Source organism: Camelus ferus, chromosome 5 (genome assembly GCF_009834535.1).
Source record: "Camelus ferus isolate YT-003-E chromosome 5, BCGSAC_Cfer_1.0, whole genome shotgun sequence".
Taxonomy (NCBI): Eukaryota; Metazoa; Chordata; class Mammalia; order Artiodactyla; family Camelidae; genus Camelus; species Camelus ferus.
In genome coordinates, this window is record NC_045700.1 from 7177523 (window position 1) to 7199341 (window position 21819).

Consider the following 21819-nt stretch of genomic DNA (forward strand, 5'->3'; position numbering starts at 1 on the left):
CCATCATACCATAATCAGGGAACATTGAATATTAACTAGGTATTTAAAATAACATTATTGGAGTATATAAAGAAAGAATTTGGAATAATTGATTTTTTTAGGTGTGACAATGGTATTGTTATTCTTGTTGAGTCTTCTCTTTTAGAGGCATATGGAAATACTTATGGACTAAATGATATGGTTTCTGGGATTTGCTTCAAAATAAACAAATGGAGTGGATACAGGGAGTGAGTGGGGCTACGAAGGAAACCAGACAGGTCAACACTAAGATGGACTCATGGACTCACTGCACAGTCCTTTCTGCTCTTATGTTTGGAATTCTCTGCCATTAAAAGATTTAAAATAATCAGTCACTATAGAGGTGAACAACTGTTTCTATAAAGAGCAAACAGGTCACAGAGAACACACACATATCAACAGCCAATGAGCATCTGAAGATGCAGAACCTCCATCATAATTAAAGAAATGCAAATTCAGTTGGGGAACCACTGTGAATCCAGAGCTTGGCCAAGATGGAAAGTCTGACAGCGCCCAGTGCCAGCAGGGACACAGGCACTCAGACCTACTGACAGTGGCTGGGAGAGACAGCCTCCTGGAACACAGCTCAGCAGCATCTGTGATCATTTTAAAGATGAAAGGCCACCTGTAGGAGTGTGCTCATCAGACCACTCGCACAAATGTGCACAGAGGTGCATCCAGTGTTCTTGAATCAGTGTTTGTTAGTAAAAAAGGAAACAACTTGAATATGCAGGCTTTAAAGAGGGGTGAATCCACTCATTCCAGATAACCTAGGTATATCCTTGGTAACCCAGAGAGGTCCTGAAGAGATCATTAAAGGGAAAGGTGGCTATTATAAAGCTCTCCTCCACTGGTGAGCCTGAGTGCCCTGGGTTCTCTGGGGAACTCGAATGACACTCAAAGGAGGCCACAATGAACTGAATAAATGATTTGCATCTTACTTATTCTCTGTCTGTCCCCAGCTGAGAGCTCGCCCCCAGCGCCAAGTCTTGCTCAAAGTGACATCTCTGTGCTCATAGTACTATCCCCACTCCCAGACGAAGAACTCACAGGGCCTGACTCCTGAGTGACAGCAGCCCTTCCTGTGGCCAAGGGGCAAGCCAGAGCATCGGCCCTGCCTTGTCCTAGACACAGTGTCGCCGCCAGGCCTGAGAATGCCCCAGAGCTGTCAGGTCCCCGCCTGAGGGGACCGCACCTCCTTCACGCTCAGCCTGACAGACTGGTCGCAACCACTCAGAGGCAAACAAGGTGCTGTGGCACACAGATTTTATTCTGACCCCTCCCCAGTTCCCGCTCCACACGCTGACCGGTGAGCGGGCTCACTCGGCGCTCAGGAAGACCCTCTTGTGCGCGGTGTTGGTGTAGGGGTGCCAGCGCCACTCCACATCTGCGGTGGCCTCCTGTTCCAGCGTGCCCAGGCGGATCATGTACACTGGGGGAGGAGGAGGGGAAGGCGATGCGGTCACCTACACAGCCAGCATTCCCACCACCAGATATGGGATAAAGCCCCCAACTCACACTTCAGCTCAAAGCGAGGCCCGACCTCGGTCAGCTCCACGTCGCGGTGGTTGGTCTTCTTATACACATGGTGCCTGGGGCAAGGGGGACGGCACAGGGGTGAGGGGAGGCAGGGAGCAGCTACAGGGTCAACAACAAACAATAATACAGGGACACAAAGGTCAAGACGCTACACAGGGCCCAGCCCACAGACCCACCGGAAGGAGATGTAGTCCTCCTGGTTGGCAAAGGTAATGACCCGGTGGCTGTCATCTTTGGGCACAGGGAACAGGTAGCGGAGTATGTCAGAGACCTGGGGCAGAAGGAAGGAGAGCGACAAGTGCCTGGCCCGGCCCCATCCCCTCGCCCAGCCCCTAGCCCTTGCTCAGCCCATGGTCCAAGACTTACCCGCTTACCCAGGCGGGAGGAAAAGCCATGCATGATGAGGTGAGGCTTAGCCTCAGACATGGTGCCCAGGTCAGGGATGTCGTGCCGCATGACCACATTGCACAGGGTGAAGTACGCAGTTGGGCCAAAGGGCAGGTGGCTGACAATAAGTCCCACTGGAAGGGCCAGGCAAGCTGTCAGAGACCCTCCACTCTCAGCCAGCCAGCCTGGCAGCCACCCTGCTCCCTCCCATCAGACTTACCAGGTGTGCCTCGATGCTCGTGGACAACCAGCAAGTCAGTGACCCCGTTGGCTTTGCAGGCTCGCACCAGGGCCCCTACCTCATGCCGGCCACGGTTCATGCGCTGGGCGCCCGGGAACACCAACTTCAGCTCCTGCACACAAACTCGCTCCCGTTAGGACTGGGGTCGCTGGGGCCTGAGCATCTCCCACTCACTCCTCAGCACTGGTACCTTTGCAAACATCTTGAGGCGGGAACTGGGATCTCGGGAGGTAGTGATCATGATCTTGGGATCCTCAACTCCTGCCCACCGATACTCATCATCCACGTGGCTGGTCACACCTGTCAGGAGCATGAGGCGCAAGAACGTGAAGTTGTCTAGGGAAGGGCGATGCTAACCTGGGGTGGCCAAATCCACCCGGAACAGCACTATTCGATTACACTTTCAAGGCTGGAAATGCAAGGGGGTGGCCCCCAGTCACGCTGGCTACATACATAAGGGTGACTGAGGAACTGAATCTTTACATCGGATTTAATTTTAGTTCACCTAAGCTGCAGTCATCACATGGAGCTAGTAGCTATCATGTTAGCAGAAGTCCAGATTCCATTAAGGCCAAAGGTAACAGGCTCTTCCATCATAACAAACATTTATAACGTTTCTTACTTCTTTCACATTTGTTTAGTAATGCAATGAATGAAACATCTGGGTGCCAAGAAAGTGCTAGTAACTGAAGGCAAAGCAGTGAAAAAATGGACACTGTTCTGCCCCAGCAGAGCCCACATTCCTAGGGAGGCAGACAAGTAACTGACGAAACAAAGCAGAAAGTGGGCTAATACTAGGTCATATAAACAGAGCTGGGAGCATTCAGGGAGAGGTCCTCGAGGTGACATCCGTGCAGAGCCATGAGGCACCTGGGGGACAGTTTCAGGAGCAGGAGCTGCACAGCCTTTCTTCAAGGTGTCTGAGAAATGACGTGGAAGCCAGTGGGCTCAAGTGCAGGGAGCGGATATGGCCACGGGGTCAAGGAAGGTCACCTTCACCGCCAGCATCGTCAAACTCCAAGGACCCCTGTAAGGCCAGAGCTTCCCTGCGTAACTCGGTGGGAATCAGGCGGTTCTCTGTAGGAGGAAGACAGAGGGACTCAGTGAGACATGTGCAGGGAGCCTTCAGTTTAAACAACACTGTATACACCTGATGGAAAAATACCCTGTGAACTAAAGCTGGGCTGGGCAGAGGGCCTGAGCTGTGGGCATGCCCACTTTGGAGCATGCCCTGGAACCCAGGACTTCTCTCCAACATGCCCTGGACAAACTCCTGCAAACGGAAGAGAACGTTCATAGCAGCAGGGCAGCCCCAAATGAAAAATAAGCTCAACGCCACCCACTGGGAAATGGATGAAGACCCTGTGGAATATTCACTTCAGGGAGCCCCCACACCACTCAATCGATCATAGAAACAATGCCAAACAAAAACACAAAGCTGCAAAAGAATACACACAACCTAATACTACCCTTACAATTAAGAATTCTACCAATATGATTTAAGGATGCAAACATGCATGATATAAACAAAAAGAAAAGCAAGGAAGGGGGTTTATTTTTAAACAACATTCAATACTGTGATTATCTAGGTTGGGGAAACTATTTCTGAATTTCAATATATTGATCATTTTTCATCTCTTAACGTGGGCAGATAAATCACAAGCCTTTAACATTATGCTTAATATAAACATACATACACATACCACATATGCTTTATACATCTAAAACCTAGGAAAATCAAAGTGAATTTAAAACGGAGATATTGAGCTGATGTACTATCAGATAGGAAACAGAGCTCCACTGACACAAGAACCAACAAAATCGGGATAAATATGGCATTTCCAATCAGGCACGTGTGACAGACTCTTCATTATTCATTCGTTTGGTAAATGGAAAGTGGGGAAACTCTTGCAAAGTTAAATTCCTAATTTACAACGCAAATAAAATTAAGTTCTACTCGAATTAACAGTTTTAAAATACAAAGGAATCGTAACAGCGCTACAAGACAATAAGCTATTCTTGTTACCTTGTAGTGGAAAAAGTAGCAAGAAGAAAAATGACAGGGGCGGGGGGAATATCTATAGGACCACGTAAATCTTTTTAATTTGGGAAGAATAAACACTGTAAATTAATTAACAAGCGAGCTGTAAAATCTGGATGCTGCAGCAGCAAAAATTGACAATTCACAACATCGTGGAAGAGGGTATTTGCAAACCAACAGGAAGACCCAACAGGCAAAAAGACCAGTAAATACTTAAAAGGACGCTCACCACACTAACACAAGTGGTAATTAAACGCGTTTTATACTGAGGAGCCTTTTCCGCGTTGGTTTTTAAAACACAAGCCCAAGGTCTCTATAATGACCGGGGGGCGGGACGGACCTACCCTCGAGCGCGCGCCGAACCTTGTCCTTCCTCTCCTGGGCGGTTCGCTGAGCCTCTTCCCGCGCCTTGCGGTACAGGTACTCGCGGCGAAGGCGGGCCTCGCGGCGCAGCTGGGGAACAGTGGGCCCGCTCAGATGACTCTTTGGCGCCACGCACGACCGGGCCTCGGAGACACCCGCCCCGAGCCCAGAGGCCACATCCCCAGCCTCCGCGAGCCCCCAGCCTCCAAATCAGGAGCTTAACCATCCCTCCTACCATCCTGAGCGCGGCTCCCACGTGGGCCCAGGAGATTCTGCCGGAGTCGCTGGCGCAAGGCAGCCCTCGCTTCCGCCCTCAACCGAGAAGGTCGCCAGAGGCCTCACTAGGCTCACTAGACCGGGGTTGCCGAGAATGCCCAGAGTTAAAATGGCGAACGGCGGGTGGGAGCAGCAAGGCGATTGGCCAGCCCGGAGGCGCATGCTCATGGAGCAACCAATAAGGTAGGGGAGTGTCAAGTGTTGTCACGTGGCTTAGGACGGCCGTAAATAAAGGCGTCCGTCCGTGACTACGCTACCTACCATCGCGGAGCGGGATATTCAATTTTAAGATACTGGGCTGCTAAAATAATGATAATTGTTGGCTCGAAATAGCCCCGCAACTATAAAAGCAGCACAGCGATCGACCAGAGAGTCGCCTACCGGCTCCTTCTGGAATTAAATTTAAAGCCGCTCCTCCCTTAAAATGGTTGCCGAACAGCTACGCCTCCTTTCATCGTCACTGGCAACAGCCCAACTTTTAAAATGAAGCCGCTTCTAGAAGCAACTGGGAACCACCCACGACTCTCGCCGGCTGTCCGGGTGGCTAGTCCTCTTCGGGAGCTAGTCACCTCCCCCAGGCCGCTGAGGGGAGAGCGCTTGTCCTGCTAGAGAACCAGCCGGCAGCTTAGGCCGGGTGGGCGTCTTAGGCCAGCGAGGCGTCTTGGGGGGCGGGGGACGCCCCATCGAGGGCGGGTCTCGCGCGCCTATTGGTTGTCTTGCCGGCACAGCGGGCGCTGATTGGGCAACTTGGAAGGAGCCGGCACCCGACTGTGTGCCGAGGCCATGGCGGCGCCGGACTTGCGGGCCAAGCTGGACTCGCTGCTCCTGCAGCTGCTCGGGGACCTGGAAGAACTGGAGGCGAAGCGGGCGGCGCTGAACGCCCGGGTGGAGGAGGTGGGAGCCTGGGGACGGGCGGGCCTGTCAGCACGCGGAAGTTACCGAGTTTCACCGCTCTCCTCTCTCTTCCCAGGGCTGGCTCTCGCTCTCCAAAGCTCGCTACAACATGGGTGCCAAGTCGGTAGGGCCCCTGCAGTATGCCTCCCGCATGGAGCCCCAGGTCCGCGTCGGCACCAGGTGAGGAGCCTGGCACGCTGCAGCGGGTGGACAGGCGGGGTCCGCGCCGGGGCTGCCAAGATCCAAGATCCAACCTCCCTTCTCGTTCTTTAGCGAGGCCCAGGACGGACTCCAGAAGTTCTGGTTGGTGAGAGCCGGCACCCAGACTCCAGAGGAGGTGGGGCCCCGCGAGGCAGGTGAGCCACCGCTTTTTCCCTTCACAGCCCGTCTCACTGTCAAAGACACAATGCACGCGACAGCTGAGGAGATGATTTTACTCAGGCTGTTGTGATAGAACGCCCCAGATCTGAAGATCAGAATGTCTCAGCAGAGTGGGGTTTTTCCTTAGACTTTTACAAGGAGAAAGAGACAAGTTGTAGGTGAAGTCCTTTACAATTGGGATTGTTTTGCAATCAGAGGAAGTCTCAGCTGAACAGAAGATGTTTATTTCAGTATCTAGCTAGTTTAGTGGGATAGACTAATCTCAATTAATCATTCGTAAGTCAAAGAACCCTGAGTTGAAGGGTCTGTCTGACCTTTCAGCACGTTCAGGCAAAATGGGAAACGTCAGTGTGTGGCTTTTTCACAGGAAAACGGGGAGGGGGGGTCATCTGCTGGTTTTATGACAGTCATGAGGAAGAGTAGATAGACTCATCTGAATCACAAGGGGAAGGGTGGTTGTTTGTGGTAAGCTGTTTTCCAGAACATAAAAGGTTGAGAGGATTTTCCACCCATCAGTATTTTCAGGGATCATGAGCTCAGATCACGTTCAGTGTTGTCACTGAGAGGAAAAGGGCCAGGTAACAAGACCCCCAACCTCCAGCCTTCCTTTCTCCAGCTCTTCGCAGGCGCAAGGGCCTCACCAGGACCCCAGAGCCAGACCCCTCGCCAGCTCCCCAGGACCCTCTGAACTGGTTTGGAATCCTGGTTCCTCACAGTCTGCGGCAGGCCCAAGCCAGCTTCCGGGAGGGTGAGTGCCCCCTACCAGGGACCTTCTATCTACTAATGCCAAGGACAGTCTACACAGGGCTTTGCTGGTTTTCCCCATTGCAGACTTTTGTTGCACACCTACTATTTTTTCAAAAAGCATTTATTGGCTATTGGCAGAGTTCTAGGTTCATGTTAGGTTTTGGGAACATAGCTGGAAACAAAAGGGACAAACACCCTCAAAGGATATTTATTCTGTTGAGAGGAGAACGCCAACATGCACACAAAAGAAGTAGGCCCTAAATATACTACCAGGTAGTGAGAATTGCTGTGAAAAAATAAGGTAGACTGTAGTGAATGAAGTGGACTGGGGGAGCTGTCTTATAAGGGTAGCCTGAAAAGACCCTAAGAGATGAAGGAGAGAGCTTTGTTCATGTTCTGGGGGAACAGTGTCCTAGGGAGAGGGACCAGCCAGGGCTGAAGCCCTGAGGTGGGGTTGTGTCTGGAATGGCAGAGAGGAGGCCAGTGGGCTGGACTGGAGTTGGTACAGTGGGGTGTGCCAGGCCCTGAGGTCACAGGGGGCTGGACCCAGGTGATTCAAGAGCTGGGTAGGTCCTGATGAGGACTTTGGGAGTGACAGGGTGGCTCTGAGCAGAGGGAGGTGCAACTGGACTTGCAGGGTGACAGGAATCTTGAGGATGCTGGGGAAACAGACAAGAGCAGAGGAGAGAAGCAGGTGGCAGGGAGTAGCCAGTGTGAGATGCAGGTGGAGGCAGTGGAGGACGGGGTAAGTGGTGGGAAGCTGCAGGGTCTTTGAGTCAAAGCCACAGATGTTCAGGAGTCAGGGAAGGAGAGTAGTGAAGGATGCGTCCACACTCTCCAGAATGTGTCCACACTCTCCAGAATGCCTGAAACGTGGATGCCCTCAGCGGGGGTGGGAGGGCCACCGAGCAGCAGCTGAGAGGAAGTCAGGAGTTGGGTGTGGGTGTGTTCCTAGTGCTGTTGTGTGGCGGAGATTCTGAGTGGGTGGCAGAGATTCTGAGTGGGTGGTTGGGACCATGCATCTGGGGTTTGGAAGAGGCATGAGCTGGAGAGAGAGAGATTTGGGAGCCTACTGTGTAACACTGGTTTTAAATTCCCAAGTTGCTGATACAACAGTATTCAAGTTGAAATGAGATAAGATCAGCAGAGGGTCAAGGAGTGTGGACAGGAAGTGAGGGGAAGAGGAGAGGAGAAGCCAGTCCAGGAGACTGAGAAGGAGCAGTGGGGCCAGAGCAACACCCAGAGGGCAAGGTGACCCAGAAGCCGAGAGGAGAAAGTGTGACCTAGAAGGAGGTGATCAGGTGTGCGGCTCGCTCTGCTGCCGGGCACGCAGGCTGAAGACAGGACTGACTGGTGGGCTCGGGGGCGTGGATGGCCCAGAGGACTTGACAGCAGCTGTTGGAGCAGAGGCATCAGGTGAAAGCAACCTAGAGGTGGATCCCAAGTGTGGGCCACTCCTGGGGGCAGAGAAAACAGGTAGAAGAAGAGAGGGTGAGAGCAGTGAGGGACTGTGATAAGGGGGAAAAGAAGGAAGGAAGAGAGACAGTGTTACGATCTGTGAATTTTTAGTTCCTGGTGGGTGATATAAGGGAGTCGAAGTCTTCTGAGGAGGTGTCATTTTAGCAAAGATCTGAAGGAGGTGAGGGTGTGGGTCCAGTGAGGTTCTCAAGGAGCCAATACAAGGTGATACCTGGAATGTTTTAGGAAAAGTGTGGAGGCCAGAGAGGCCTGGAGGCTTTGCAATCCCTGGGGATGTGCAGCACCCCCTGAGTCATGTGTCACACCACAGATACCATGGTTACAATCTCTCTTCTTCTTCTAGGTCTGCAGCTGGCTGCCGACATGGCCAGCCTACAGAGCCGCATCGACGAGGGTCGCAGCCAGGTCCGGGGGCTCCAGGAGAAACTTAAGCAGCTGGAGCCCAGGGCTGCCTGACCTGCCACCACAGAGGCTGTTCTTCAACGTGGCTGCCTTCTCTCAGGCCTTCTTCCTTCACAGAATCCGCCCCCCACACACACCCATATCCCAGCTAATCCCCTTCCTTGAAATTTCTCTGGTCAGCATGTTTCCAATTTTATTAGATGTGAAAGTTTGAAGAGGCAAACTAAGTCATGTTCAAAGTCACTACTGTGAAAGCACTTCTAGGCTTGTGTTGTCCTGGGACATATTCACGTGGGGAAGGCACAAAGCAGTTAGGTTAGTTCGTATTACGTTGAACTGTAACCACCTCACACATAAATCAGCTGTGGCTTTTCATTACACAGTGAAATACTGCCCAGCCAGTGGCAGGGAAGGAAAAGAAGTAGGTGCTTCAGTTTCACTAGATCCTGAAACCTGATTGTGATGGAGGTAAAAAACGATACACGGCTAGCAGGTGAGGACAGAGTGATTCCTCCTCAATAAAAAAAAACCACAAACACCTGAGTGGATGGGCAGCCCTTAGCAGGTTTTAAGCCAGAAAGTTAAAAAAAAAAAAATCTGACCTAAATTTTCAAGGGAACTCTAGCAAGAGACCTTTCAGGTTTTTAAAAATCTATCTTTATCTTTCCAGGAGTGAGTTTTTTCATTTGTTGAAGGGCCAGTTGTATTTCCTGTTCTGGGAATTCTGTGTCCTTCATCTTCCTACCGGCTTGTTGATTTTTTTTTTCCAGTGTCTAGGAGCTAATCTTTATGTTTGGGGGATATTAGTCTTCTGTTCATAATATGAGATGTAAATATTTTCCCCCAGTTTGTCTTTTAACTTAGGGTGGTTTTAAAAACAGTTTTATTATAAATAAAACATATGACATTAAACTGCACAGAACAATTGAATAGCTTCATGGAAAAGATGAAAACTATCGTGAATGTCACCCTGCTCTTGTGTTTTAAGTCAATTTTTGTCATAGAGTTGAATTTATCAATCACCTGTTTTATGATTTCTGGATTTGGGGTTGTAACTGATGCGATAAGGGAATTCTCCAGGGTTTTCTCCAAGAACGTTTATGTTTTCACTTATGTATGGGGTGAGTCCTGCACTCAGCTTCCTCTTTTCTACCTTCCTCTTTTCCACCCTATGTGGACCACCCTTACTGCTGATTCGAGATGGCCCCTTTTTCTTTTGCTTAATCCCAGTGTAGTGTACCAGTACCGTATTTTGGGGGTCCATCCTGTTTCATTGATCTTACTGTCAATTAAGACACAGGTACGACACTTTTAATCTTGAGTGTATAACACATACTTCAACCGCAAGTCAAATTTTCCGATTGGATTGAGGGGGAAATCTTTTGGAGGGGGTGGGCAATATTGAACTTGAGTTGTCTCTGAAAAAAGCCCAATGGAAGCATTCAAAAGGAGACGCTGGGACTAGAGAAAAAAAGGACGCCCCTCCCCACAAAGGTTGAATTTCAGGCCGAAATACTGCTAGTAACCAAGTGCCAACCTCTGAGATTTTCAAGGCAAAATGAGTGAAAGATAGCATCCCGGTTTCGCGTCTCAGAGAAGATTTTCACGTGGAACCCCGATCCTGGGTGGGTGCGGGGGTCTTTCATTTTAGATGATAGTTGATGTTGCAATGGCCCTCTTTAATTTACTGTGGTCTTTCGGGTGAGGCTAGGGTCCCCGCAGGGCCTGTAGGTGGGGACGCGGAGGGCGGCTCCGGTTGCTGGGGGCGCTTTCGGGAGCAGCAGTTGCCGCCCACCGGGAGGGGCCCGGATGTGTGGACCGCCGCTCGGAGGGGAGCTAGGTCCGTGAAGCCAGGACTCGCGCAGCCGCAGTCAGGACGAATTTCTCCTGGAGAGGAGGCCCGAGGTGCGCAGCTATCGTGTGGAGGTGCAGACGACAGGCTGACGTAGATTATATATACCTCAATGAGGAAGTTGTTTCTTAACAGTTCCCATATGGTCTAGCGGTTAGGATTCCTGGTTTTCACCCAGGCGGCCCGGGTTCGACTCCCGGTATGGGAACAAGAGGTTTGTTTTTCTTTTTCAACTTGGAAATTTTTGCTTGAATTTTGGCTTTTTGCCACTAGAACACCATAGATCAAACTGACTGTTTCTCTACATTTAAACCTAGAGAAATTGAGCCCCATCCTTCAGTGTTTAGATCGGAAGTGTCGATTTTCATCACATCATTAGCTAATTGTTTTCTATCAGTGACTTTTATTAAGATACCATATACACTGCAGCCGTGAATTATATGAATGTTTAAACATTTGCTGTGGAGGGCGACCCTTGCCCAGCTCCTCCCCCGAGGGCTGTGCGGGAGGGAGAGGCGGTGCAGGGGTCCCAGGACTGAGGGGAGGGAGGGCGAGTTGCGAGAGGGAACCCCAGCGCTCCCTGACAATTTAACTCTCTCTAGTCCTGCGGCTGCTGTGTTTGCCCTGTGGTCCAGTGGTTAGTGTTCCTGGTTTTTTTTCGCGGGAGCAATCTGTGTCAGCCGCAAACCACCCGCCGAGCCCCCCACTTTATGAAAAAGACTTAAAACTTTTAAGTGACCTTCTCCTGCAACACATGCACACTCCCCACAGAAAGGAGAGCCAAAGCCACAAACATGAGTCAGTAAGTGCTTTCCTCAGTTTTCCATCTCTTTTTTTATGGTTGGATCAGTTAATCCAGGGAGGTTACGTGCAGGCCTGAGGTCCTGTCTCCAGGAGTGCACTTCCACACTTGTTTATTCATTCACAGTTGGGGGGTAGGGGTGTGGAATTACCTCTATAATCATATTAATTTCAAATGTAGAACTCAAAACAGGATACAATGGTTTCTGTTCTGGCATGCAAAGAGCATAGAAGTCATCACTCTTGTCCTCACAACTAGAAAAAAGCAGAATAAACTACAACTCTTTCTAGATCATGAGAAAATTGAAGTCACACGGCAAGCTGATGCCTTGAGAACTGGAGAGAAGAGTGAATACAGAGTCGTAGCTTAATGGTTCCCAAGCAGCTGCTAGAGTCAGCATGAGTCAGGAAGGAAGGGGACAGGGCACAGCCATTCAAGAAATAACACAGCAATTAACACTGAGGAGGACAAAAATTGAACTCAGGCCCAAGGTGGCGGGAGATTTGACTTCCATTGACCTTGAGCCTCATTATACGCTCATTGTAATATATGAACATGGTAAATGGCACTCCCACAGGCGCCATGACAGTTCTGAGGCTGACCATAAAAGGTCAAAAAAAGTGGGTGGTGGCCCAATTCCTGGGAATCCCAGCCCCTTCCCCAAAGTAGTTGCAATAATCCTCCCACTTGTTAGCATAGGAAGCTATCAAGCCCATAAAAACTAACATCACTCCCTCGCCTTCTGAGATGGACTATTAAGACAGGATAGGAAAACCAGACGAGATTCTTGGTGCTGACCCTTAGCTGCTCTGGGTGGCTACTCTAGTCTTCAGAGTTTCCCTCTTTTACTTTAAGAGCAACTACTCATCCCAAATTCCCCACAGATAGTGGCCAACTTTTCTGAAATCCAGATAGGTTTTCTAATGCTCAGCCCTTTCTTCATCAGTTCTTCCTGTCACTAAGAAATCATCACCTAGGAAATGCTTTTGGAGAAAAATTGTGTTAAAGATCCTTTGTTCTAGAGGAAGGACAAATGGACCTGCCGTAGCCCCAGGTTGTGGCTCCAGCATTCACCTGGGACTATGGGGGTATTTGGGTGCTAACAGAGACACAGCTAAAAACGACACTATACTTCAAATTTAAAATTAAAATAAAAAAAAGAAAAGGACACAACGTGGGTAAGGTATAGCTCAAGTGCACATGCTTAACATGCATGAGGTCCTGGGTTCAATCCCCAGTACCCCCTCTAAAAATAAATGAATAAATGAATAAATAAATAAACCTAATTACCCCCCACCCAAAAAGACACTTAAGAAAGGAAAGGGTAAGGAAGACAGGAGGAAGGAGATGAATGAACATAGACTTCTGTCCTCACCTCACCCAGGACAGTATTATTTGCATTGCCCTTAATGCAACCCCTTTCCTATCCCAACATAGACAAAGCACGTCTATGCTTCATACTAAAAGTTTATCCTTATGGAAGAAACAGTTCTAAGGGAAGGAAATCCTGTTAGATTTTCCAAACCAAACTCAGTTTGACTCACAGCAAAGCCAATGTAGTGACACAGGCTTGTGGTGAAGGCAAGTACAGCATTAGTTGCAGGGCGCCAAGCAAGAAGAGCAGGCAGCTTGTGTTCAAAAGTCCTGAACTCCCCAATGACTTTCAGAGAAAGGCTTTTAAAGGCAATGTTAGAGGCTGTCAGTGCCATTTCAAAGGCGAGAAGGAATGGTGTGTGGATCTCTAACTTGTTCTCACAGTGAGGGCAGTGGCAACTGGATGGTGCAGGGACTTAACAAAGCAAATCCTGTGACTGCGCTTTGCCCAGAGTAGAGCCCCAGAGGCAAGAGCGCTGTGGCAGTAGGTGTTTGTATGTGAATGTCAGAAATGCTCTTTCTGACCTGACACGAGTGTATCTGGTGTAAAAGGCTCAGGGAGACAATTCTGCTTGTTGTTAAGAACTTCGAAAGTCTGGTGATACTCCACACCAGTGGTGATGAGCTACAGAAGAGGGGTGGGATGGAGAGGAGACACAACAATGCGCAGCATTAGGAGTGAGCTTCAGGTGGTCTCCAACACTTCAGCCAAGAATAAGCAGCTGCCCTTTTCCACTCAGGCTGGAGAAGAATGGAAATGTTGCTTGGTTTGTAAGCTCCTACAGGGCAGGCAGAGCAAGAGGCTATTTTAAGCTTGTGTACGAGGCCACTCTGATGTCTTGGGAGCTCCTATCCAAGCACAGAATGGGTGTTGCGGGTAGTTCACAGCTGCCAGTGATGGCTGGTCTTGGCTCCCTACGTCCCAGGCTTCTCCCGATTCTCAACAACGTTTGTCAGTCAAAGGCAGAGGACTCTTATTGACCTGAAGGCACAGAAGAGATACAGGTCAAGAACCACGGGACTCTATCAGGTCTGATGAGACTCACCCTCTGTCTGCACAGAGCTTGCAGTCCAGCAGGGAAATTAAATGAGAGAATCACAAGTCTGATGTGTCTGTTACGAAGGCCGAAATCCAGATAGTCTAGGAGTTGATGGTGAGGGTCAGGGAAGAGCTCCCTGAGGAAGGAGTTTAAACTTGCGATGAAATAAGGAGGAGCTGGCTGGTGAAGAACATGGGGAGGAGCTCTCTAGGCAAGAGAAATGCATGTGCAAAGCCCTGAATAAGGAAGTCCAGGGTGGCTGGCAGGCAAGACGGAGAGAAAGGCAAGGACCATATCATGGAAGGCCCTGGGAGCCTCAGCCTAAGGATGGCGAGAAACTATTCAAGTTGTAAAGCAGGATGAGGTTCTTATTTCTGAAAGGCCACATTGTCTGCTGTTGGGGGAACAGATTGGGAGGGACTGGGCATCATAATCCAGGTGAGAGACGGTGGTGACTTTACCTAGGATGGTGACCACTGGAACAGAAAGTAGAGTCACCATCACCCTGAGAAGAACGTGGTTTGGCTCGCCTGCTCCTCCAGGGAGAATGAGAGTCATGTGGAGCAGAGACGCCCCAGCTAAGCCTGGCCTGGATGAGCCAGCTCTTCATCTGCCGATGCAAGAGGAAGTCCAGCTGCGCCTCCCAGCCAAGTCAAGTTCACACCAGTTGACTGCCCTTAGACATGTGATAAGTAATAAGTTGCTATTTAAGTTGCTGAGTTTTGGAGTAGCTTGTCATGACACAATGGCAAAATAATGAGCATCTGGTATAACACCTAAAGTTATTAATTTTTCAGGGCCACTAGAGAACCAAAGCTTAGGTAGAGGAACTTGGTGAAAGCTGTGGGTCTCCCTGGAGGGCTGTTTCTACACATATCTTCAGAGCACAGGCCTTTCCCTTCTGAGACTGTATATTAGAAGAACAGGTGTCTCATGTCCTACAGACAGAGGGCTCACAGATTGTTGGAATCCCTTAGGGTGGATATTAGGAACAAAAGGGAAAGAGAGAGAAATACAAAAACAACAGTAGGAGAGAAAGAGAGAAATAGAGAGACAGACAGATAGACAGATAGAGACAGAGAGGTTGAGAGAGACAGAGATGGGGAGGAAAAGAAGAGAAGTTGAGTCAGCAGGACTTATGATCGCTGTGAGGAGACTGGGCGTGCGGGAAGCCTGGGAGAAGTCCCGAGTCTCAGGCCTGGATAACTTAGCGGACGGGGGATCACTGGTTGAGACTGAAGGCAGGAGGAGGCACCGTCTGAAGCATTCTGCCCCTGCTGGATTCAAATAACTTAAACTTCAAACAGAAAGACCAGAGTCTATAAATTTATCTTGGATTCCCAAAGGTTGAAATTATTGTTTGTTAATTTTATTTTGCAAAAAAGAAACAATTCACTGGAAGAGAGCAATTTGATCTTTTTCAAGAGATTTCACCAGTAGCTCTCTGCAGAACAAGCATCATGGTTTCGTAGGGAAAGCCTTCTGTAGGTAAAATCTTTGGGGAAGGAAAGATGGTAAGGGAACAATTTTCTATATTTAGCAGAACTGGGAATGAGATATTCTTTTAAAATTTATTCAAGTGTCGTTGATTTACAATGTTAGTTTCAGGTGCACAGCAAAGTGATTCAGTTGTACATAAACATATGTGTATATGTGTATTTCTTTCTACACATGTTATTTTTTTAATTTCTTTTTTGGAGGTGGTTTATTATTAGGTTTATTACTTTTTTAATGCAGGCACTGTGGATTGAACCCAGGACCTCAAGCATGCTAAGCACTACACTCTACCACTGAGCTATACCCTACTCCCAAAATTACTTTTTTTTAAAGTTAGTTTATCCCTTCTTCTAGTGTACATGAGTTCCTGTGTGTGAGCTGGAAGGGGGCAGGGCCAGAGTTGGAGGAGGAAAACTGTGTGCACAACCACAGGGAGCCTTTTCACCCACATATGCCTGAACACTGGATTCCTTGGGGTGGTGATGGGGACTTGGGGCTCCTGCACTTTAAAAAATTTAGCAAATTCATTCTGGTATATTTTCCTTCTGTGCTGTTGAAAACTGCCATTTAAAATTATGAGCCATTCAAGATGAAAAAGAATCCAAAAACATAAAAATATTTTTGGTGGGGAGGGAGGTTTATTTATTTTATTTTTTAGAGAAGGTAATGGGGATTGAGCCCTGGACCCCATGCATGCTAAGCATGCACTCTACCACTTGAGCTATACCCTCCCTCCAAAAAACATAAAAATATTTGAAAGTTTTTATTTTAATAATGAAACTGGGAAAGTCCCAAGCAAAGTGGGATGGTTAGTCGCTTTAGTATAATCATCTATGGTGTATTTTACCCATGTGTATCTTGAGATGTTTTTAAATCAAGAAAGTTCTACTGTACATTGTGGCAGAATAAAATGTCCCTCGTTTTTGTGCCCCTCTCAACAAGAATTATTTGGCATCTGTGCACGGATGCAAGTGCCTTTGACGGAGCTGTGGATGCCAGCACCATACGCCAAGGGACCTGGGAAGAGTCTCACCTCGCCCCCCTCCACACCCCGAATGCACTGGGTAATAGGCAAATACCCTTGCTCCTGGCTTTGGAACATGCAGTGGCCAATAAATCAGCTCTAACTCCTCTAGGCCAGGGTCCAGTTCCCTCTGGAAAACACTATTTTAGCCAATGACCCACGAATGAGAGCACTTTTGTGGAAATCCAGGTTTCCAGAGGAGAAGTTCCAGCGCATCATGGGAACCAAAGGGTGAGTTTGAGTGCACTGGAGAGGCATCCTGAATCCTGGGCTGCATGCGCGGTGGGTGGAGAGACTAGGAGAGTGGCAGATGGCACTCTCTGAGAGCCTTAAAGTGTCACTAATCCTACTAACTGCATCATAGGCTCTGTCAGGAAGCCTGCCCACAAGCTGATGGGAGCACCTTGCCTGAAGATCCCCCAACAGGCCCACAGGCATCCCAGCCCTCAGTACGCCCCACTGCTCCCCTCCCCCCCAACCCCTCCCTCGGTGCCAGCTCCCAACACCGCACACTCGCACACTCCTGAGCTTTGGCAGACAGCTAGCTGTTGTGCGTGCACGGAAAACTAGCCCAGATCAGGCCAGGGAGAGACTACAAACTTGAGTTTGAGTCCCACGTTGTGGAAAACAAAGGGGAGTGCATCCAGGCTGGTGCATTGCAAGATCGAGGGAAGGCATACAATCTTAAGAGTTCTACCCGCTACCAAGAGGGAGCAAGAAGGGTGGTGCAGGTGTACCCGCAGAAGGCCCAAGAAGTCCTCAGAATCACTAGCAGCACTGATAGAAGGTTATTTCTCTCCTGAAGGCCATTAGTAAAGCCTGAAGGAGGGGACTGCTATTTCAAATGCAAAGACAGCAACGCAAAACTTAAAGGAACGTGAAAAATCGAAGAAACCTGACACCACTGAAAACACGACAATCTTCCGGTAACTGATACCAAAGACATGCAGATCTGTAATTTACCCAATATCGAAATTCGAAATAGTTGTTTTAAGGAAACTCAATGAGCTACCACTGCTGCCCTGCTGCAGGCTGTTCACCGCCTGCTCAAAGTGCTGTTGCCCCCTGTCCAAGCTGGTACCGAGGAGACTCATAATTTATCTTCTGGGGACCAACAGGGCTGGCAGGACTGCTAACTACAAAGCATCAAATGGGCCCTTCCGTCTTCTTTCCACCCTTTTATAAGCCTGACTTCTTCCCTGATTGATATCATTGAATGTCAGGCAAATGCCCCACAGTCTGAAAACGACAAATGGCTGCATAAGGGTGACAATTACCAGATGGTTTACGCTTTGGTGCCTAACAGACTTCATGGGAGCCCCATTCTTTTTCTCTTACAGTTTGCATTTCTTCCGCCAGATGCAACATGTGTGCAGACAGGAGAGAAGGAACTGGAAAATAATTTTGTGGTACATTCACAAAATTTATGACCAGATTATTTTCCAGTGCACTGCTTGTAAATCTCACCAAATTTCTGGAGGAAACTAACATACTTCAGGAAATCCTCCACTCCAAATGGGTTTATAGATTTGCCTTTAAGCTTGGACTACTCTCACCATTTGGTTATTGTCTGCATACTTGGTGGATGGACTGAATACTATCCAACTAAACATGCTGATGCCACAACATTAGTGAAAAACTTAATAACTGACATTATTCCCCCATTGTGATGTTACTTTATGGATCGAGTCAGTCCAAGGAACTCATTTTACAGCAGAAATAAACCACTTGCTTGCAGAAATTTGGGGGGGCTCATTAAAATTTCATACCCTGTACCATCCCCAATCCCAGGGCAAGTAGAACATAAAAACATAGACATAAAGGACTTTAAGAAAAGTCTGTCAGTGGCCAACAGGTGCATGAAAAGATACTCAACACTGCTAACAGCAGGGACATGCAAATCAAAATCACAATGAGGTATCGCCTCACTCCTGTTAGAATGGCTATCATCAAAATACATAAAGAACACAAACAGCAAATGTCGGCAAGGATACGGAGAAAAGGGACCCTTGTGCACTTTGGGTGGGAATGTAAATTGGTGCAGCCACTATGGAAAACAGTATGAAGGTTTCTCAAAAAACTAAAAATAGCACTACCATATGGCCCAGCAATTCCACATCTAGATATATATACAAAAAACCCAAAAACACTAATTCAAAAAGATACAAGCACCCCAATGTTCACAGCAGCATTATTTACAGTTGCCAAGATATGGAAGCAACCTAAGTATCCATCAAAGGATGAATAGATAAAGAAGATGTGTATGTGTATACATATGTATACAATGGAATACTACTCAGCCGTAAAAAAGAATGAAATTTTGCCATTTGCAGCAGCATGGGTGGACTTGGAGGGTATTATGCTAAGTGAAATATGTCAGACAGAGAAAGACAAATACTGTATTATATCGCTTACATGTGGAATCTAAAAAATACAATAAACTAGTGAATATAACAGAAAAGAAGCAGACTCACAGATACAGAGAACAAACCAGTGGAGGGAGGGGTAGTATGGGGCGGGGGAGTGGGAGGTACCAACTACTGTAAGACAGGCTACAAGGATGAATTATACAACACGGGGAACAGAGCCAATATTTTGTAATAACTGTAAATGGGATGTAAACTTTTAAAATCGTATTTTAAAGTCTATTAAGGAACTAGATTTTAAATGGCCTGAAGCATTACCTCTGACCGTTACAAAGAAAAATCAAGAATACTCCAAGTGCAGGCATACATTAGAAATATTGTGGGTTTTCAAAAAAATCACAATAAAATAAGTCACACAAATTTTTTGGTTTCCCAGTGTGTATAAACGTTATGTTTACACTATGCTGTCTATTAAGTGCACAATATCATTATGTCTAAAAAGCCAGTGTACATACTTTAATTTAAAAATGCTCTATCCCAGGGATGCAAACAGGATTTTTTCATTATCTGCAAATCAACGTGAGATGCTACATTAACAAACTGAAGAAAAAAACCATGTGATCATCTCAATGGATGCAGAAAAAGCTTTTGATAAAATTCAACATCCATTTATGATAAAAACTCTCCAGAAAGTGAGTATACATGGAACATACCTCAACATTATAAAGGCCATATATGACAAACACACAGCTAACATCATACTTAATGGGGAAAAGCTGAAAGCATTTCCTCGAAGATCAGGAACAAGACAAGGATGCCCACTCTTGCCACTTTTGGAAATCCTAGCCATAGCAATCAGAGAAGAAAAAGAAATAAAGGGAATCCAAATTGAAAAAGAAGGAGTAAAACCGTCACTGTTCACAGATAACACGATAATATACATAGAAAAATCCTAAAGAAGTGACCAGAAAACTACTAGAGCTCATCGATGAATTTGGTAAAGTTGCAGGATACAAAATTAATATAAAGAAAACGGCTACTTTTCTATAAGCTAACAATGAAATACAGAAAAAAAATTAAGGAAACAATACCATTTACCATCACATCGAAAAGAATAAAATACCTACGGATAAACCTACCCAAGGAGGCAAGGGACCTGTACTCTGAAAAGTATAAGACACTGATGAAAGAAATTGAAGACGACACAAACAGATGAAAAGATATACCATGTTCTTGGATGGGAAGAATCAGTATTGTTAAAATGTCTATACTACCCAAGGCAATATACAGATTCAATGCAGTCCCTATAAAATTACCAATGACATTTTTCACAGAGCTGGAATAAAAAAATGTTAAAATTTGTATGGAAACACAAAAGATCCTGAATAGCCAAAACAGTCTTGAAAATGGAGAACAGACCTGGGGCAATCACGTTCCCTGACTTCATCAAAAATAAACCCATGCACTTATGTCAATTAATCCATGACAAAGGAGGCAAGAATACACAATGAAGAAGGGTCTCTTCAACAAGTGGTGCTGGGAGAACTCAATAGCTACTTGTAAAAGATTGAAATTAAAACATTCTCTGACACCATGCACAAAAATAAACTCAGAATGGGTTAAAGACCTAAATGTAAGATCAGATACTATAAAATTCCTAGAGGAAAACATAGGCAGAACACTCTTTGACATAAGTCACAGCAATATTTTTTTGAACCAGCTCCTAGAGTAATGGAAATAAAAGCAAATGGCATATAATTAAACTTAGAATCTTTTGTACACCTAAGGATACCATCAACAAAGTGAAAACATAACATACAGAATGGGAGAAAATAATTGCAAATGATGCTACCAATAAGGGACAAATTTCTAAAATATACAAACAGCTCACACACCTTAATATCAAAAAGAAACAAGCAACCCAATCAAAAAATGGGCAGAAGACCTAAACAGGCATCTCTTCAAAGAAGACATACAGATGGCCAACAAGCACGTGAAAAGATGCTCAACAGCACTAACTGTGAGATAAATGCAAAGCAAAACTGCAATGAGGCATCACCTCACACCAGTTAGAATGGCCATCATTAAAAAGTCTACAAATGATAAATGCTGGAGAGGGTGTGGAAAAAAAGGAACCCTCCTACACTGTTGGTGGGAATGTAAATTGCTGCAGCCACTATGGAGGACAGTATGGAGATTCTTTAAAAAACTAAAAATAGACTTACATATGATCCAGCAGTCCCACTCCTGGGCATATATCCAGAGAAAAATACAATTCAAAAAGACACATGCACCCCAATGCTCACAGCAGCACTATTTACGATAGCCAAGGCATGGAAACAACCTAAATGTTCATCAACAGATGACTGGATAAAGAAGATGTGGTATATTTATACAATGGAACACTACTCAGCCATCAAAAAGAATAAAATAATGCCATTTGCAGCAACATGGATGGGCCTGGAAATTGTCATTTTAAGTGAAGTAAGCCAGAAAGAGAAAAAAAAATACCATATGATATCATTTATATGTGAAATCTGGAAAAAAGAAGGATGCAAATGAACTTATCTACAAAACAGAAGCAGACTCATAGACACAAAGAACAAACTTATGGTTACTAGGGGGTAAAGGGGGCAGGAAGGAATAAATTGGAGATTTGAAAATTGCACCTCTTGGAGAGTGATGGACATGTTAGCTATCTTGATTGTGGTGGTGGTTTCATGGGTGTATTCATATATCAAAATTCATCAAATTGTACATTTGGAATATGTGTAGTTTACTGTACAGGAACCATACTATAATAAAGTGTTAAAAATTTAAAAGAAAAAAAGAAAAGGATAATCCAATGAAAATGTTTTAACTTTTTATTTTGAAATAATTTCAAACTTAGGAGAAAAGTTGCAAGAATTGGACAAAGAAAACCTGTATGCTCTTCTCTCTATTCCCATGAAGTTAAGATTTTAACATCTTTGCTCTCTAATTTTCCTCTTCTTTTAATTTTTTTTTCTGAGCTTTTTCTGAGCAAGTTGCCCCATCACTCCAGAATATATCAGTGTTTGTCCTGCTCCTGCGTTATTCAACCATCAAAACTGAAAA

The 21819-nt window shown here is 46.6% G+C and overlaps 2 protein-coding genes and 1 non-coding gene across 4 annotated transcripts; 2 read left to right on the forward strand and 1 right to left on the reverse strand.

Moving 5' to 3' along the window:
* Positions 1-1267: 1267 nt before the first annotated feature.
* IMP4 (IMP U3 small nucleolar ribonucleoprotein 4) lies at positions 1268-4957 on the reverse strand. Its single transcript, XM_006191500.3, has 9 exons — positions 4825-4957; positions 4571-4679; positions 3179-3262; positions 2376-2485; positions 2165-2297; positions 1924-2078; positions 1734-1828; positions 1537-1610; positions 1268-1450 (listed from the first exon to the last, which is right to left on the reverse strand). Exons 1-9 carry the CDS (start codon positions 4825-4827, stop codon positions 1338-1340), a joined length of 876 nt encoding a protein of 291 aa, XP_006191562.1. The 5' UTR covers positions 4828-4957; the 3' UTR covers positions 1268-1337.
* Positions 4958-5512: 555 nt separating this feature from the next.
* CCDC115 (coiled-coil domain containing 115) lies at positions 5513-9685 on the forward strand. Of its 2 annotated transcripts, none has more exons than XM_032479263.1 (5): positions 5513-5759; positions 5836-5939; positions 6033-6115; positions 6742-6888; positions 8710-9685. In XM_032479263.1, exons 1-5 carry the CDS (start codon positions 5649-5651, stop codon positions 8820-8822), a joined length of 558 nt encoding a protein of 185 aa, XP_032335154.1. In that variant the 5' UTR covers positions 5513-5648; the 3' UTR covers positions 8823-9685. The 2 variants fall into 2 exon arrangements, with proteins under 2 accessions (XP_032335154.1, XP_006191563.1); XM_006191501.3 differs by having other exon boundaries at positions 5519-5759; positions 6757-6888.
* Positions 9686-10756: 1071 nt separating this feature from the next.
* TRNAE-UUC lies at positions 10757-10828 on the forward strand. The gene has a single exon. It is a non-coding gene; the product is annotated as a tRNA-Glu (tRNA).
* The last annotated feature ends 10991 nt before the right edge of the window (positions 10829-21819 follow it).